Raw genomic sequence first — 17,935 nt, 5'->3', positions numbered from 1 at the left:
CGGAATAATGTGGAAACAAATAAATGAATATTGAATAATAAAAAATACGTTTTTATTGCAAATGAATACATGAAATATACGTTTTTAATCCATTTAGAATTATAAATTAACAGTTTCGTTTTAGATCAAGTAATTTATATTTTACTAAAATCTATCTTAGTTCTTATTTCGACAAATCGTATTTCATACTCGATAGAAACATTAGATATATATCTATAATGATCGGGTACATTCCGATCTACATGAGTGATGGGTCATTTTTGAGCTCATCCCAAAGACTCGAGTATTTTTCTTGATAGAAAATCTCTGTATCGGGGGCAGTTCTAGATGTGACCAATCCATAGATGAATTCATCTTCCCGAAAAGCACAATCGAATTGTGAAATTGCATATAAACTGTTTCATTGAGTATTTGAATCAAGAATCACTTCACATAAATAATATCAGTAACTTCGCTCACAACGACAACCCTCCCCCGCCCCTCTCCTCTCCCTCTCCCCCTCCCCTCCCCCTCTCCCCCTCCCCCTCCCCTCTCCCTCCCCTTATACCCTTAATCTCGGTCTACATTCGATTATCTCCAGTCACTCGTCACACTACGGATGGTGCATTAGAGACTACATGTGTTTCCTCGGGGTTAGCTGCTGTCGGTAGCAGGCTGTCTCTTGCTGTCGGCAGCAGGCTGTCACTTGCTGTCGGCAGCAGCAGGCTGTCACTTGCTGTCGGCAGCAGGCTGTCACTTGCTGTAGCCGTAGTTGACTCGCAGGTCGTTGCCGACGTTGATGTGTGAGACTCAAAGGTCGCTGATGGTGCCGACGTCGATGTATCGTTAGCCGGGAGCAGCGATTCACCACAGGTCGCTGCCGTCTCTGCGGCCGGTCCGTCTAACTCGGTGGTCACCGTTGCTGTTGGACCACCCGGGTACAACTGCGGTCCATCGGATTTATTCCATGTGGCTACAGATGCAGCCCCAGTAGCCGCAGGTACTCGCAGCTGTTGTCGCCTTCTTGCACCTGAATCGAAGCCGCAGTAACAAATCCCACAGTATTTACGACATATTTTTACGAACGACACGACCGTAAAAACTAGTATAAAACCGAATAGTGCGGCTATTGAGATACACGTGATGGCTTTCTGAGCCCAATTATCAATAGTCCACTCAGATTCTAACCAACCACTCATCGCCGGATACCACTCATCTGTATCTACCACTAATCAGTATATGTACCACTGCGAAATAAGAGCAGTATGACTGGGCGTGTTTCATGATGACTAAATATCAGATGATTTCACATCACTCCTGAATTACACTCTGCGCGGAGCGAGTTCGGTTAGGTTGTGTGTATTACTGCACTGCTATCGGTGGGTAACCTTGGCATTTGCAGCAGCGGCGGCACTGTACTCTCTCCATGAGCGCGCAGTACTGTTTTACGTACAGGCAGAACCTGGGGCACTCTTGAGTGATCGATAAATTAACCCAGTTACTCGTTCCTCAGTTACTGTCACGACAATAGCAGTAGAGACTCCTCCTCCTGATTTTCGTCCGTTGGGGATCGTAGAGTGACTTTGTTAGGTCTTAAAGTGATATTTCGAGAATGGACCCCGAACCTAATTCACATCATCATCTGAGCCCCGTGCCCTCGAAGTGTCAGACATTTACCGTCAAGTGCTGCCCCTTTACACAACATTGACGGCGAATATGTGAAGTAACCTCGCTGCTGGATATTCCTACCTGTGGCATGCGAGTAATACGTTAGTTCTCAGGTTCGCCGTCAACGATATCTTCCAGGGCAGCACTTGACGGTAACGATTCGACGAAGTTTTACGTTCCTACTGTGGCATGCGAGTAATCAAAAGTAATCAATATAGTCATTTTATTTCAAACTTGCGATTCTATAAACTCCAAAATTATGCTAATAAAAGTAGAATCTAATTTTTGAAAGAGTTTTGAGCTACTTTGACAGAACTGTCTGATTGTATAGGGATTGTTCCTGTATTGCTTCCCGCAGGCCCATGTTGAGATAAAATCCTTAGTCTCAGTCCTCAAAAATTCCAACAGTACATTTAAACATCCAAAACTTAATGAGTAAATTTCAAACGAATGTCGACGTAATTTGTACAATTTTTATCTTATTTTATTCATTTTTTTCTCATAAATCTCTACACCACGGCACAAACTTGCGGTGGTTTCATCAATCTTAAATTCTATAGTTAACAAAAAGATTACCTCTGAAAAAAAAACCGCAAAAAAAACAGGAAATGAGAGACTTAAACAGTTTATAGTGGGATGGGTCTCATAATCACCATAGAAACGATTAAACATGATTGACAGATATTTTACAAGTGAATAAATTATAACCAGTATCCGCCGGCAAACTTTTATACATTGTATTAAATTCATTGATTTTTAACTAATTAACACGTTTCGTATTTGAATAAATTATAAAAATGAAAACGAGAAAAAAAGGTATTAAATTTGTGCTTCTTTTTTCAGCAGGATATAAATATTCAAACGTGTCGGAAATTATTAATAAATAATTTCCCGCGGAGAATTTAAAATACCGTGAAACTTACGAGCGACTTATCCAAATAATGACTTATGCTTAGTAAATTGAATTAGAAATACAAATTGATTATCGAAAATAGAAGAGTCGACTTCAGCAGACCTGACAACATAGTAGTTTTCGCCACAATTTGACAACGAAAATAGTAGCTTAATCGTTGATTAACTAGTTACTATTCCAGGGTCCGATCTAAGGAATAAGAATCACTTGCCCGGGGGCAAGCATATGTGAAATTTTACTTGCAACCTCAAAAATCTACTTGCCCTACACAGGCAGTTTGACTGGTGGCGCTATCATCCGTTGTATCGAGTGGGAAAAATGCTTTGTAACATAAAATTGCACTAGCCCGGAGGACAAGTGATAATGATAACCTACTCGCCCTAAATGAAAATATACTTGTCCCGGGCAATCGGACAAGTGCTTAGATCGCACCCTGCTATTCCGATTTGAGAGCATTTTAATAATTTTGGTCGTAATTGACCTCTCAAAAAGGGTAGTAACTACCCTGAAATAGTAGTGGTAGTCCGGTCTGCTTCAGTAACGTAATGACTTAATATCCGAATGACAACTTATCGCAAGTTTGACTTTAATCAATTTTACATAATTCGAATATAATATATTAGAGGTGCACGGGTTCATTCAGTGTGTTGTTTTAAATACTCACTAGGGGGCGCTATTAATAATCAACTAACATCTGTGAGGATCCTGAGGAGGTTGAAAACCCTCGTCAAACTGGCCCCAAATATTTAACACGTTTTATAAAGTTATTTCACAGTAATTTCTCTAATTTACACGAATATAAAACAGATTTTTTTAATCGCCGGCCGTTTCGAGTCCGGTATTCAGTCCGATCCATCAATCAATCCGATCCATCGATTAGTGTTCATTTGTCTCTCTCTCCGTCTCGTTGTAATCTATTTATAATTTTTCCACCAGATAAAAGCAGCGCTGCAGATGATTCCACTGAGAAAAACTCCTAACGTTTGAATAGCTGGCGTTCCGAAATATTCTTGTATCGCTTCCTGTGTGTGAAAATACCATAACAATCATTAGTTTCTATCGGTGATATAGATTTTCATTATTTAACCCTTTCAGTGCTGACTAATTAATACGCTATAGTGCTGGAGATAATCTAAAATTTAAAAAAATTCCACCCTAGTGTGTTGAATAACGGGAATACCACTATAGTGCGTCTGTTAGTTACTAATATTTCACTATGTTTGACATGTGCTGCCATCTTTCAAGGGAGATAAAAACTAATTATTAATTACATCAATACACCGCAGTGCGGTGTACAAGCAAAATCTATCGCTGATTTATACACCGCACTGCGGTGTAGACGCACTGAAAGGGTTAATACAGAGGGGATTTTCATTAGGAACTTATTCAAAATTTGGAGGTTTGGTTTTTTGCAACTGAACAGATGGAAACTCCTGAACTTCTTTAAAATATTTTACTTGTAGGATTTAAAAGACCCGATATTTTTCACAATTTGTTTCCTGACAAATTTTACTCATTTTGACGCTTAGTGCCCTGATATTTCGAAGGGCAGGGGTCACGTTTAAATCTAATGAGATCCCCTTGAATCTGCCCCGATACTGAATTGAAAGAAATATCAATCTAACAATATGATGAATATGGCCAATTGAATTAAATGAAATATGAATTAAATGAATACTGACCCAGCCTCCTCTTTCTATAATCCAAGGTGCTACGTATGCTATTATGAAATCTACGACCCAATCGATTATTGCTTTTATTAACGGTATTTTATCCAACGCCTGAAAATAGAAAATATCGAATTAATTTCCAATTAAACTTAGACCAATACATGTTACAGAAGAATAGAGTAATTTCACGACGGGTTAAACGTACCTTTCGCACCATTTTGAAGGCAAAGTAAAATAAAGTGACAACACGTCCCCAGTTGTAAATTCCATCGGAGAATATCTCCTTGGCAACATTCATGAATGTCTGTTGTGGTGATTCGGGTGAAATCTCAGAGATCAAACTATCGACAAGAAATAAAACGAGAATCTATCAAATCAATCGAATATCAGTGAACTACGTGAGGGACCTGAGATTATCGAATATCAGTGAACCACGTGAGGGACCTGAGATTATCGAATATCAGTGAACCACGTTGAGGGACCTGAGATTATCGAATATCAGTGAACCACGTGAGGGACCTGAGATTATCGAATATCAGTGAACCACGTTGAGGGACCTGAGATTATCGAATATCAGTGAACCACGTGAGGGACCTGAGATTATCGAATATCAGTGAACCACGTGAGGGACCTGAGTTTATCGAATATCAGTGAACCACGTGAGGGACCTGAGATTATCAAATATCAGTGAACCACGCGAGGGACCTGAGATTATCGAATATCGGTGAACCACATGAGGGACCTGAGATTATCGAATATCAGTGAACCACGCGAGGGAAATGAGATTATCGATAGAGATATCATGATTTACCATTGTAATCTATCATCCTGGTCTAATTCATCTCCAATCATACGTAAACATCGAGCTACTTCACGTACTTTATCAATAGGTGGACCTAAAACATAAATACAGTTTATTTCATTTGATGGCAAACCTTTTGACAGTCAAACAGTAGTTGTCAATGACTACTGTATTAGTATCAGCTGATTATTAGACACAGAATAAGATGAATATTGAATGACATTGAAAATGAATGGAAATCAAACATGAGGTGACCAGTCACCGGTGAAGTGACCGGTCACCGGTGACGTGATGTAATACAATATGGAAGAATTCAAAACGATTTGAAAATAACACAATTTCATGAGAAATAAAACAGTGATGAGTGGCAAATAATTACAGTGGCAAAACAAGGCAAAAAGTGGTGCATAGATAGGCCAGGAAACAGGTCAATAGTGGCAAAGACACTGGTCAACAGTGGCAAAATAACAGGTTAAATAAAAGTCAAGAAAGCCATCGATCGACAGTGGCCAAGAAACAGGTCAAATAGTGGTGAAGACATTGGTCAGCAGTGGCCAAGAAACAAGTCAAATAGTAGCCAATGAACAGAGGTCAAGGAGTGACCAATAAACAGGTCAATTATGACCAAGAAACAGGTCAAATAGTAGCAGAAATGGATCGAATAGTTAGTCAATATTATACAGGTCAGCGTGGCCAATAAAGAGGTCAAAGCAATTTTTTACCCTTTTCTCCTGGTACCAATGGCCAGGAGTTATCACTCGATCAGAGTGAGTTGGAGGGGGGGGTGAGAGGGTGAGGGAGGGAAAGGGGGAGGGAGGGAAAGGGTGGAGGGAGGGTGTTTATATTAAGCTAGCATTACCGCAGTTATCACAACCTGAAGGTGTTCCTGGTTCGACTAATGTGTCCAGATCGGGAGCATTCCTCAATCCTTCATCGGTTAGACGCTCGTGTATGAACTGATGTAACAAGAAACGTGATTGGTTCCCGATATCGTGACGGCTTAAACTTCTCTGTAACCTGCGCCAATCTGAAACAAAAAACGAAAGTGTAACATGTTTAAATACCGACAGGGATAGTGGAGTAGCAGCCTCCTACAGCGGCCTCGCAGCACTGGCTGTAGAGCTACCCTTAACCCTGACCCTGTCACTGTTAAGTGTCCCGGGCCAGAGCCTTGCCCAACCTCCTGTCCTATCCATGATGAATGTCGATGAATGAGTGCCCAAAACCGAACCCCTGTCCAAATCCCTATCACAGTCATTGTGAAACTACAAATCAAAAGATTTTTTTTAACTGCTCCTATTCAAATACTTACACATAAAACTTCGAAATTAAATAAAAATCGTTTTTTGTTCTCATTCGGGATCGGGTTGGCCTTGGGAAATGCCAAATGGGATCGATTGGATTGGAAGCAAGAAACTTACTGGGATTAAGAGGATGATCTGATGGATTATCCCTGTTTGGATCCTGCCCTCCTTCAGCCATTATCACCGCACCTCAACCCGTGTCACTTTAAATACGAAACTTCGAAAATCGAGCTTTTGATTGTCGCTGTTTTTGACGTTTTTTATTCTTTGCTTTTCATTGTTTAAGTATGTGAGCCTTTGACGGCGTCGAGAATTCTGCGCTCGCTCGCCGAGTACTTCAGAATGCGATCGTTACTCGAGTATTTGATGATTAGAGCGCGCTGGTACACCGGGTCGTGTCTGGCCGGAATCGCTCGCTTATCGGCGGTAATTAGTGAAACAATGGCGGATTGTTGACTCTGAAAACTGAATAAAATGTGAATTTCGAACAGTTAAACAGCAGATAATGATCGGCAGCTGCAGGTATTTGAAACATTGTCTGCTCCCTCGACCAGGTTCAGCTTCTATCCCCCAATAACCCGTTCTGCGCCCTCTCATTCCACCAGCCAGATTGTCAACTGTTGATATATATTTGTCATCAAATTGAGCCCCCAGCTTGCTTTAATAAAAATCTTGTTTATTGATAATACGACGCTACTGGTGGTAGGCTTAGTATAGCGTTTGTTTTGAAAGTGAATGAATTAAACCAGAGACGTTGAGTAAAATATAGAGACTGATGTCATATAGCCTAGCGTGTGCGTGTGGTGTGCGTGTTGGCATGTGCGTGTGCCTGCTTGGCCCAGTTTCACAAAAAAAGTTAAACTCAAATTTTTGGCGTAATCGCTGTTGGTTTACTTTATTTTCTTCAATGGCGACATCGATTCAAACTTTGGCGGAGAGACTGATGTCATAGAATGATCGACGTATTGTGCGTGTGGGCACACGTGCGTGCGTGTGCCCTCTCTATTAGATGCTCTATGATAAATGGAATGAAACTGATATTACTCTCTATTTCGTTATAGTTTGTTTTGTTTACAAGAAAATGAAGAAAATGGTGGAAAATCTGGTGGATATTCGTTTACAAATTGTACAGCAGAAATACTGCAACATCGGCCTATTAAAGTAAGAACCTACCCCGCCTGGGGTCACATGACCAATCACAACCCCAATACCGGGCCATGTGACCAGTGACATCTCAGCCAATCACAACCCCTATACCGGGTCATGTGACCAGTGATATCACAGCCAATCACAATTCCTATTCCGGGTCACGTGACCAGTGACATCACAGCCAATCACAACCCTAATACCTGATCATGTGACCAGTGACATCACAACCCTAATACCTCACAGCCAATGACAGCAGATGGCCACTATGACACCTCAGCCAATGACAGTCACGTGACCAGTGACATCACAGCCCTAACCCTAGGTCAGGTGACCAGTGACATCATTGCCAATCACAACCCTAATACCAGGTCACATGACCAGTGTTGTCACAGCCTATGACCTGGCTGAGTAAATAGTCAGGTGACCACTATGACATCACACTTTGACCGTTATTTTTAATTGTTAGGATATAAGAAGTGAGTTGATCCAGTCAACGATACAAACTCATCATGATACATACGTGTGCGGTGTTAAAACATTACACTTTCTCATTAACGCATGGCTCGATAAATCTCTCAAACTTCTACAACAGGTCAGTGATTTAATCAAACATCCATCATTCGTTAACTAGATTAAAACCTCTTGAGTTATAATCAGCATAATTTGCATGTACACAATGAAGACTGTGGTCGGAGTTCCACAGTATAGGGGCGCATCCGGCGGATCTAGGAAATATTGGAAGGCTAGGCCCAGGAGAGAAGACTAAGGCAGCTCCACCACAATTCTGGATCCAGTTCCACAGTTCTGAACCCAGTTCCACAGTTACTGAAACCAGTTCCACAGTTACTGAAACCAGTTCCACAGTTACTGATACCAGTTACACAGTTATTGATTCAAAAACTTCAGTTAGAGTCGTTTTAACTCTGAGAACTAGATTTTGATTGTAAATTTTAGGGGGTTCCTGTGTTTGATAATTGATTTTATGTTTTAGGGGGTTCCTGTGTTTGATGATTGATTGTATATTTCAGGGGGTTCCTGTGTTTGATGTTTGCGAAGGTCTACATGAAGGAATTCACGAATGTATCAAAAATCTCGAGAATATCTCAATTAAAATACGGCTCGACAATACAGAGAATCATGAATCCATATTCATTACTTCTTGCAACCTACAAACAGATGATTTGACTCTTCCAATCGAGGACTTGCCTGCTCCAGAAGACTTGCCTCCATCAGAAATCCTGCCACTTCCGACACAAGTATTCCTGCCACCTCCAACAGAAATCCTGCCTCATCCACCGGAAATCCCGTTTCCAGCAGATATTTTACCTCCTCCAACAGATATTCTGCCACCTCCATTCGAGGATTTGCCTGCTCCAGAAGATTTGCCGCCGACAGAATTCCTGCCACCTCCAACAGAAATCCTGCCACCTCCAAATGAGGACTTGTCTGCTCCAGGAGACTTGCCTGCAACAGAAATCCTGCCACATTGGATTGAAGATCTACCGCCTCCTATTGAGGATTTTCCTGCTCCATTTGCTCCAAGCTCAAATACAGCAATAAATAATACAGAATTATCTACCTCCTCTCCTCCAACTAGAGGTCAAAGTAATGAAGAGGAAAGAGGGATTAGTGATGATGATAGTGATGATGATGATGATGACGATGAGTTTGTATCGTGTTTAGATTTAACAAAATCCGGTGATGTTTTATTCAACTTACGAAATATCGAAAAACGGATAAAAACCTCCGGGTTTAATGATAATCAGTTTACATCATCAAACAGCATCCAAACCTCCAGCGTCGAGCCCTCCGGCGTCCAGCTCTCCGGCGTCCAGCCCTCCAGCGTCCAGCCCTCCAGCAACCTGCCCTCCAGCGTCCAGTCCTCCAGCAACCTGCTCTCCAGCGTCCAACCTTCAGGCACCCTGGCTCCTACCACCCCTCCTTCAAATGTGGACTTCCCGCCTCCATATTCTGATTTGCCGACTCAGATTGTCGATTTACTGCCTCAAAATGACGAGGTTCCATTTCAGGTTCCATCTGCTCCTCTGAATCTCAATTCTCTTCCTCCTCCTTTCAATTCTCCTCTGAATCTCAATTCTCTTCCTCTTCCTCCTCCTCCTCTCAATTCTGCTCCTCTGAATCTCAATTCTCTTCCTCCTCCTCTCAACTCTCCTCTGAATCTGAATCGACGAGATATCGCTGCTGGTTTGAATCACGAATACGAAGATGAATTCGATGCTTGTTTCGATGATCGCGGAAAGAAATCAACGGAAACCGGAAAAACGTGTGAATTACGTAAACTTTCGGTCGGACAGAAAATACACGACGACGATGTGTTCCTAGAAAACACTTCTACAACAACGCCATCTATTAACGATCTGATTAATGAGAAAATAAAATTCAAACGACCGATTGTTACGAAGATGAGTCGACACTACAGATCAGAGAATGGATCAGACCCTTACTCAACGCGCCAACCAGATGCTTACAACTCACGCCAACCAGACACCTATTCCTCGTACCAACCGGACACTTATTCAACGTGCCAACCGGGAGCTTACAACTCACGCCAACCAAACACCTACCGCCAACCAGACACTGACTCAATACGCCAACTGGATGCCTACAACTCATGCCAACCGGACACCTACGACTCACGCCAACCGGACACCTACAACTCACGCCAACCAGACACCTATAGCTCACACCATTCACCCGACACCTACTCAATGCACCATCCACCGGACACCTACTCAATGCACCATCCACCGGACACCTCGGAGCGCGCTGAACATATGATTTACACGTCATCCAATCGTAAATTTATCGGTCGTGAACGAGTTGTAACGAGCAGGAGTTTAAAGAGTTCGAAATCTTCACCGAATATACTACGTTCTAAAACTCCTGAGTTAACGAGACGTCGTTTTGAGATCGGGAAATCATCGAAGAGTTTGAATAACGATGACAGCAGCAGCAGCAGCGGCGGCGGTGGCGGGGTCCAGAGACGAGGGGTCGAGAAACGCAGGGTCGACACACGAGTCGACTCCGGTTACCACGGTGATACAACGCGGTCGAAATCTCTCGCGATATTGAATCTCGATTCGTCGTCGATTCGAGACGAATCGTTCTCGACGATATTTACGAGAATCTGCGATTCTTTGATCGAACGAGTTAAAAACGAGAGTTTAAAACTCGAGAATCGAATCGTTAAAACTCAGGCGAGTTTCAACTCTAAACTCGACGCTACGTTTCAAACAATGGTCGATAGTTTCCACGACGACAAGGATGTATCGGCGTCTAAAAGCGAGCGATCGAGTGAATCGTTCACCGGTGATATGGACGCGTTCAGACACCAGGGGGCGCTCGACGTACACGCTATATACGAGCAATTCTTCATGAAATTGAACGGTAAATCAGTGACAGCGGAATCGAGGGAATCACCGGGAACAACGGAATCAACATGGTGGGAATCTGCGGGGAATGTATCAGTAGCTACTGAATCGACAGGGAGGGAATCGCTTGAGAGGGAATCTGTATGGAGAGAATCACGAGGGAGGCAATCAGCATGGAGGGAATCTGTAGGAAGGGAATCTACAGGAAGGGAATCTGTAGGAAGGGAATCAGCATGGAGGGAATCTGTAGGAAGGGAATCTACAGGAAGGGAATCTGTAGGAAGGGAATCGGCATGGAGGGAATCTGTAGGAAGGGAATCATCGGGCAGGGAATCTGTATGGAGGGAATCTACAGGAAGGGAATCATTGGGTAGGGAATCACCATGGAGGGAATCACCGCGAATGCCTGTATCTCGAGTGAGAATAAACCAATGTATCGGAGATTGTACCGATGAATTATGGCAGATTCTCGCTGAGTTGTATCAGCGTATCGATACGAGTATCGAGAGTTTATGTTTGTCGTTACGTCACGTCATCTCCGAACACCGAGACAAAAAACGTCGTTGCCTCGACGACGTATTATCGGTCGCCGTCGACGACGAACGAACGAAGATATTCGCAACGTCGAAATCAATGATCGATCAATATCAATCGAGTTTATTGGAGAGTTTACACGCTACGTTTGAAGTTTTGAAAGACGAGGTCGATCGGAAAACTGAATTATTGTCGGCTAACGTTATAAAGGTACGTATCATCCTCTCTAGTGGGGGGGGGGAGGGGGAGGGTGAGGGGAGCGAGGGACGAGGGGGTGTTACAGATCTTTGACTCTTGTTTCAATTTCTTCAGTTGAAATCAGTTTATTTGCAGTGTCTGTTTAACTCTTCACGTCCCAGTTTCACAAACAGGTTTAACTCTTAAATCAATATAATTTCTTCATTAATTCAGTTTATCTTTAATCGATTTAGGCATTTATCATTTTTGTGAAACTGGGCGCGGACAATAACAATTAAAATCCAGGGGCTGCAGTTGTTTAAAAGTTGGGTAGAGTTAACCAGTAGATAGCTGACATAGTGACAGTTGGAAGTTTGTCATAACTTTGGTATAAATCCGCCAGGTATTTTTAACCAACATTTGAGCTACTGCAGCCCCAGTCTTAAGATCAATAACAATTTAAGACCAGTTTTGAGATATAAGACAACTTATATTAAAGAAACGACTGCGCGACTCGGGGTCGGATATTAATTATTAATTTATTTGTAGGATGATGAGTCATTGTTGGGTAAGATATTCAAACAGCGTTCTGCTCTGTATGATTATATAAGTGAATCGATGTGTTCATACTCGACACTACTACAACGTCATTGTAACCAGCTTAAAAAACTACTAGAACTATTCCACGAATCCGCGATTCATAAAACGGAAAGAATCGTAACGACGATGAATCAAGCTCTCGATGATTCCGCCGATCTCTGCACGAATCAGATTCGCGAGATGTTTCGTTTATTGACGATGAAATCCTACGAGATTCATGGAGAAACGATCGGTATTGTTACGAGGAATAAACGAATCCTCGTCGATTCCACGACGACGCGTACGATTCCCGTCGCCGAGCGACAGTGTCAGAATCTCGTACAGATTCTAAACGTAGATTCCGAATCATTGCTCGTTCACTGGGAAGAGAATCGAGCTTCGTTCGTCGCCGTGTCCTCGGAATCGTTTCAACAATTGATTCGCGACGTTACCGACCGTAAATCGGCTTTGATTCGATTGGTCGATGAGAATGAGGCTTGGTTACGCGCCGAGTTTCGAGATTCGGTCGTCACGGCGACCGAGAATATCACGAAATACAACGAAAAACTGATCGAAAATGTGACGATGAATTGTGAGAATTTCTTCATCGAATCATCGTTGATTCCTTCCCGATTCGATTCACCCTCGACAACAACGGACGATAATCCGGACTCGGGTAAATCTCGACAATGCGAGATAATCTCGTGTTCGTCGTCGGGTGTGGATTTAAAGAGGATTATCCGTGGATTAACTCGTAATTGTGATGATGTCTCCGATCTGTTAATGATGACTTACAACAAACAACAAACAGCAGCAGCAAATCATCATCACAAACAACAGTAAGTTTATCAATCTTCTCCCCTCTCATCCCCTCATAGCCCCTCACAGCCCTCTCTCCCCTCACAGCCCCTCACACCCTTCTCATCTCCTCACATCCCCCTCAGCCTGGACTGTTGCATGATGTATGTGTTTTTATTGCAGGTTTGATGTTTCTAGTGTTAACTGTTACTGTCTGCAGGGGTCTATATCTGTTAAACCCACAGTTGTAGATGGTATTATTTTACCGGCCTCGACTGATGTCATTTCAATTATTCAACAAGACAATTCAACTGATTATAACATTCTGGTGAGTCTTACAATTATTATACAACTGAAACTAGTTTCACAGTTCTGGATCCAGTTCCACAGTTCTTGGACCAGTTCCACAGTTCAGGATCCAGTTCCACAGTTCTGAACCCAGTTCCACAGTTCTGAACCCGGTTCCACAGTTCAGGACCCGGTTCCACAGTTCAGGACCTGGTTCCACAGTTTAGGACCCAGTTCCACAGTTCTTGGGTAGAATTTGACTCTCAAGTTAAAACAAGTGATACAAGAAATTTCCCCTTGATGTTACCCCAGTAAACTATTGATATTTTCGCTGAAGAATGTTCGTTTGTAAATTCTATTGTTGCAGTTAATCGCCGGTGATTTAAAATCGTCATGGAAACACACGGGACATAAAGACTCGGTGAACAGCTCGGTGACGACAGACGTTGAAACGATTTCACAAACTAGAGAAACATGGATCGATCAGTGTGTTCTTATTCTGAAAAATGTGAGTTTGATTATCATAACCAGAGTTTAACTCAGCGTAGAGTCTAGAACTGGATCTACTTATAGCAGAGTCTACTGTATCATCCAACTCAGATATCACTCTCAAGTCAAAAGATCAGACTTGAGTGGAGTCTACTGTACCATCCAACTCAGATACCACTGTCAAGTCAAAAGATCAGACTTGAGCGGAGTCTACTGTACCATCCAACTCAGATATCACTCTCAAGTTAAAAGATCAGACTTGAGCGGAGTCTACTGTACCATCCAACTCAGATATCGCTTTCGAGTCAAAAGATCAGACTTGAGCGGAGTCTACTGTATCATCCAACTCAGATATCACTCTCGAGTCAAAAGATCAGACTTGAGCGGAGTCTACTGTACCATCCAACTCAGATATCACTCTCGAGTCAAAAGATCAGACTTGAGCGGAGTCTACTGTACCATCCAACTCAGATATCGCTCTCGAGTCAAAAGATCAGACTTGAGTGGAGTCTACTGTATCATCCAACTCAGATATCGCTCTCGAGTCAAAAGATCAGACTTGAGCGGAGTCTACTGTACCATCCAACTCAGATATCACTCTCAAGTCAAAAGATCTGACTTGAGCGGAGTCTACTGTACCATCCAACTCAGATATCGCTCTCGAGTCAAAAGATCAGACTTGAGCGGAGTCTACTGTATCATCCAACTCAGATACCACTGTCAAGTCAAAAGATCAGACTTGAGCGGAGTCTACTGTACCATCCAACTCAGATATCGCTCTCGAGTCAAAAGATCAGACTTGAGCGGAGTCTACTGTACCATCCAACTCAGATATCACTCTCGAGTCAAAAGATCAGACTTGAGCGGAGTCTACTGTATCATCCAACTCAGATATCACTCTCAAGTCATAAAGATCAGACTTGAGCGCAGTCTACTGTATCATCCAACTCAGATATCACTCTCAAGTCAAAAGATCAGACTTGAGCGGAGTCTACTGTACCATCCAACTCAGATATCACTGTCAAGTCATAAGATCAAAGTTGAGCGGAGTCTACTGTACCATCCAACTCAGATATCACTCTCAAGTCAAAAGATCAAACTTGAGCGGAGTCTACTGTAACATCCAACTCAGATATCGCTCTCAAGTCAAAAGATCAAACTTGAGCGGAGTCTACTGTAACATCCAACTCAGATATCACTCTCAAGTCAAAAGATCCGACTTGAGTCTACTCGAGTCAACTGTATGAACTCAGATATCACTTTCAAGTCAAACGATCCGACTTGAGCGGAGTCTACTGTACCATCCAACTCAGATATCACTGTCAAGTCATAAGATCAGACTTGAGCCGAGTCTACTGTACCATCCAACTCAGATATCACTCTCAATTCTACTCGGTTTATAAGTAGTTTGCTCAAATTTCTCGATGCCTTTTAAATGAAATAAGCTTGTTTTAATACCTGAGTGTATTGTATATTTTCTAGTTGAATGTAAAAGCCGTTTTAGTTCAAGGCGAAGTAGATTTGAATTTATTGCTGACGCTGAATTCTAAAAACTTTGCGATTGCCGTCATTCATCACGTGCCGTATAAAGTGTTACGTACGATTTCAACGGCTACTAAAACTGAACTTACCACTTATATACGCGACGTTAACAAGGTAAGCGTGCAACGTCTTATCATTACAGGCCCACGGTTCACACGGATTGGTGTGGAAAATGTGTTGAAAATCTGTGAAAAATTGATTTCTGCTTCAAAATGCGCAAAATGTGAAAAATTTATGAAAATCTGTGAAAAACCATGAAAATGTGCGAAAAATTCTGGAAATGTGTTTGGCAAAATACTTCGGTCTCTTAACTATATATCTCCTTTCCATACCATATACATGTTCAGCTGTCGGGAAACTATGCAGCACAAGCTTTTTAAATTGCTTATTAAGTAATTGCTTTTATCAGTGTGTACCTTTACGTAAAAAGAATCTGGACAAAAACATTGTAACTGGGGCACTGTAACTAGTTCATGATACATTGTAACTGGGGCACTGTAACTAGTTCATGATACATTGTAACTGGGGCACTGTAACTAGTTCATGTTACATTGTAACTTTATCTATTGTAGTATAATGTAGCGAGTGGAATAAAGTTATCAGTTTGGCGAGCTGATTGGATGGATTCTGATTCTCTTCTTCCATACATAATCGTAGACTGTGGACATCCAACCTGGGTAAATAGATTCACACCTTCAATATTCTTACAGATCAGGCAAATCAGAGATTTCCGACTCGTTTCTTGAAAATAATCTGAGGGAATTTGAGTTTTTGGTGTCTTGTTGTTCTTGCTGGTGACGAGTGGCGCGAGGAACCTCTTGATAAGAAACAGCCCTCATTGAGGATATCTGTCGAGGGGAATTTTGAATTCGCTGATTAGTAAAAACCTTGTCTTACATTAACTGTTGTCATTGTTCTATTTCCAGACGGCGGTTAGTTGTCATCCAGCTAGCGCCCTCTTGAGACATAAAGAGGAACAGTTTCTACACTGCGCGTATAGACTACAGTATGCAATAGAGCGAGGAGTGGTTTTACCCGGAGCGGGGTCGACTGAACAACACTCGATACAAATACTGAAACAACTTATCGGTATGAATAACACATCTACAAAGCAGCCATCTTGTATTTTCCTTGAGTGGCCATTTTGTATTTTGAGTAAGCAGCCATTTTGTATTTTGATTATTCCGTCAAATTCAATATCCAAGCTAATGGCTGTTTTAATCAAAATCCAAGATGGCTTCGTCCATTATGAAATAGGCCGATTTCAAAACATCAAGTGGATTGTTTTAAGGTGAAGGTCACATGTGTATTTTGAACATTTTTCTTTTTTGATATATTTCAGATAATTGTGAGATATCGAATCGTACACTTGTGTTCGAGATGATGATTGAAGTGTTTAACGAATTCATCGAGAAAATCCGCCAGAATTCCGAAAATCAGTCGGCGACTTCGGACGATCTGATCGGTGGACGAGGTATCGTCGTTACCTATGACGACGCGGTAACAAAGGCAGCAGTTTGGAGAACGGCGGCGAACGCTGTGACTACGTTGATTTATACTGATATAGAAATCATAACGGGTATCGAGGATTATAAATTGAAATTACTGTAATTTATTACATCAAAGATTATTAGTCAATGAAAATTACTGTAATTAATTACAAGTTAGATTATTATTCTAGGAAGATTACTGTAACTAATTACAAGGTAGATAGTTATTCAAAGAGAATTACTGTAACTGTCCCTGAATTCATTTGCTGCCTTGCTGTGAATATCTATTTGTCCCAACACTGAGGCAAGAGCATGTAGTCTACTGTAGATCAGAGACAAGAGATCGTAGTCTACTGTAGATCAGAGACAAGAGATCGTAGTCTACTGTGGATCTGTAGATAAAATTGCGATTGTTTTGAATCATTGTTTTATTGTGGGTTTAGTTTTCCCGGTTTCTACTAACTTATTGAATACTAGTAAATTGTCACATGTCATTCCTTTAGAAATGTCAATCAATTCCGGCCAAAGTAAAACATTCCATACATCATGGGTGCTGCTTGAAAGGCTGCAGGTTACAGGCTGTAGAGTGTCTGTAGGGGTGCAGGTTACAGGCTGCAGATTGTCTGAAGGGCTGCAGGTTACAGGCTGCAGATTGTCTGTAGGGGTGCAGGTTACAGGCTGCAGATTGTCTGTAGGGGTGCAGGTTACAGGCTGCAGATTGTCTGAAGGGCTGCAGGTTCCAGGCTGCAGATTGTCTGAAGGGCTGCAGGTTACAGGCTGCAGCAGATAGTGACTGCTTTCAAGTGACTGTTCCATACCACAGCTCCATATCAATCATACATGTGTATTCTTTATAATCAATAATTAGGTGAATGGATTTCAATAAGGTGGGTTTTTTCTTTTTAATTTTATTGTTATAAAAAAGATTTTCTTTTATCAATGTTTTTATATTAAAAGTATTAGATATATCGTCGTTTTTTCAATCTTCTAGTGAATATTGATTTATAATAACAAAAGTTATATTATAAAATAAAAAGGTGTCAGTATTAAGATTGTGTTCAGGTTTTATTATTTCTGTTTCTCGCGGGAAAACAGGCGTCCTGTTATTGACGTGGATAACTGGTTCGAGCCCGGGACATCATGTATATTGACATTTAAATT

General features: G+C 41.7%; 3 protein-coding genes across 4 annotated transcripts; 2 read left to right on the top strand and 1 right to left on the bottom strand.

Annotated features, from left to right (window-relative positions):
- Positions 1 to 2,130: 2,130 nt before the first annotated feature.
- Positions 2,131 to 7,271, bottom strand: LOC141912597 (apoptosis regulator BAX-like). Of its 2 annotated transcripts, none has more exons than XM_074803888.1 (7): positions 7,231 to 7,271; positions 6,454 to 6,801; positions 5,892 to 6,059; positions 5,042 to 5,126; positions 4,436 to 4,571; positions 4,243 to 4,341; positions 2,131 to 3,582 (listed from the first exon to the last, which is right to left on the bottom strand). In XM_074803888.1, exons 2-7 carry the CDS (start codon positions 6,512 to 6,514, stop codon positions 3,475 to 3,477), a joined length of 657 nt encoding a protein of 218 aa, XP_074659989.1. In that variant the 5' UTR covers positions 6,515 to 6,801; positions 7,231 to 7,271; the 3' UTR covers positions 2,131 to 3,474. The 2 variants fall into 2 exon arrangements, with proteins under 2 accessions (XP_074659989.1, XP_074659991.1); XM_074803890.1 differs by having other exon boundaries at positions 5,907 to 6,059.
- Positions 6,781 to 11,251, top strand: LOC141913381 (uncharacterized). The gene is made up of 5 exons (XM_074804887.1): positions 6,781 to 6,858; positions 7,398 to 7,497; positions 7,952 to 8,077; positions 8,514 to 11,183; positions 11,237 to 11,251. The coding sequence occupies exons 1-5, from the start codon at positions 6,842 to 6,844 to the stop codon at positions 11,249 to 11,251; spliced, it is 2,928 nt and encodes a 975-aa protein (XP_074660988.1). The 5' UTR covers positions 6,781 to 6,841.
- LOC141912596 (uncharacterized) lies at positions 11,166 to 17,661 on the top strand. The gene is made up of 8 exons (XM_074803887.1): positions 11,166 to 11,621; positions 12,138 to 13,006; positions 13,149 to 13,293; positions 13,621 to 13,761; positions 15,225 to 15,398; positions 15,857 to 15,961; positions 16,211 to 16,373; positions 16,627 to 17,661. The coding sequence occupies exons 1-8, from the start codon at positions 11,280 to 11,282 to the stop codon at positions 16,893 to 16,895; spliced, it is 2,208 nt and encodes a 735-aa protein (XP_074659988.1). The 5' UTR covers positions 11,166 to 11,279; the 3' UTR covers positions 16,896 to 17,661.
- The last annotated feature ends 274 nt before the right edge of the window (positions 17,662 to 17,935 follow it).

Source organism: Tubulanus polymorphus, chromosome 11 (genome assembly GCF_964204645.1).
Source record: "Tubulanus polymorphus chromosome 11, tnTubPoly1.2, whole genome shotgun sequence".
NCBI classification, from domain to species: domain Eukaryota; kingdom Metazoa; phylum Nemertea; class Palaeonemertea; order Tubulaniformes; family Tubulanidae; genus Tubulanus; species Tubulanus polymorphus.
The sequence above is the reverse complement of the archived record's forward strand: the minus strand, read 5'-3'. Positions and strand labels throughout refer to the sequence as shown.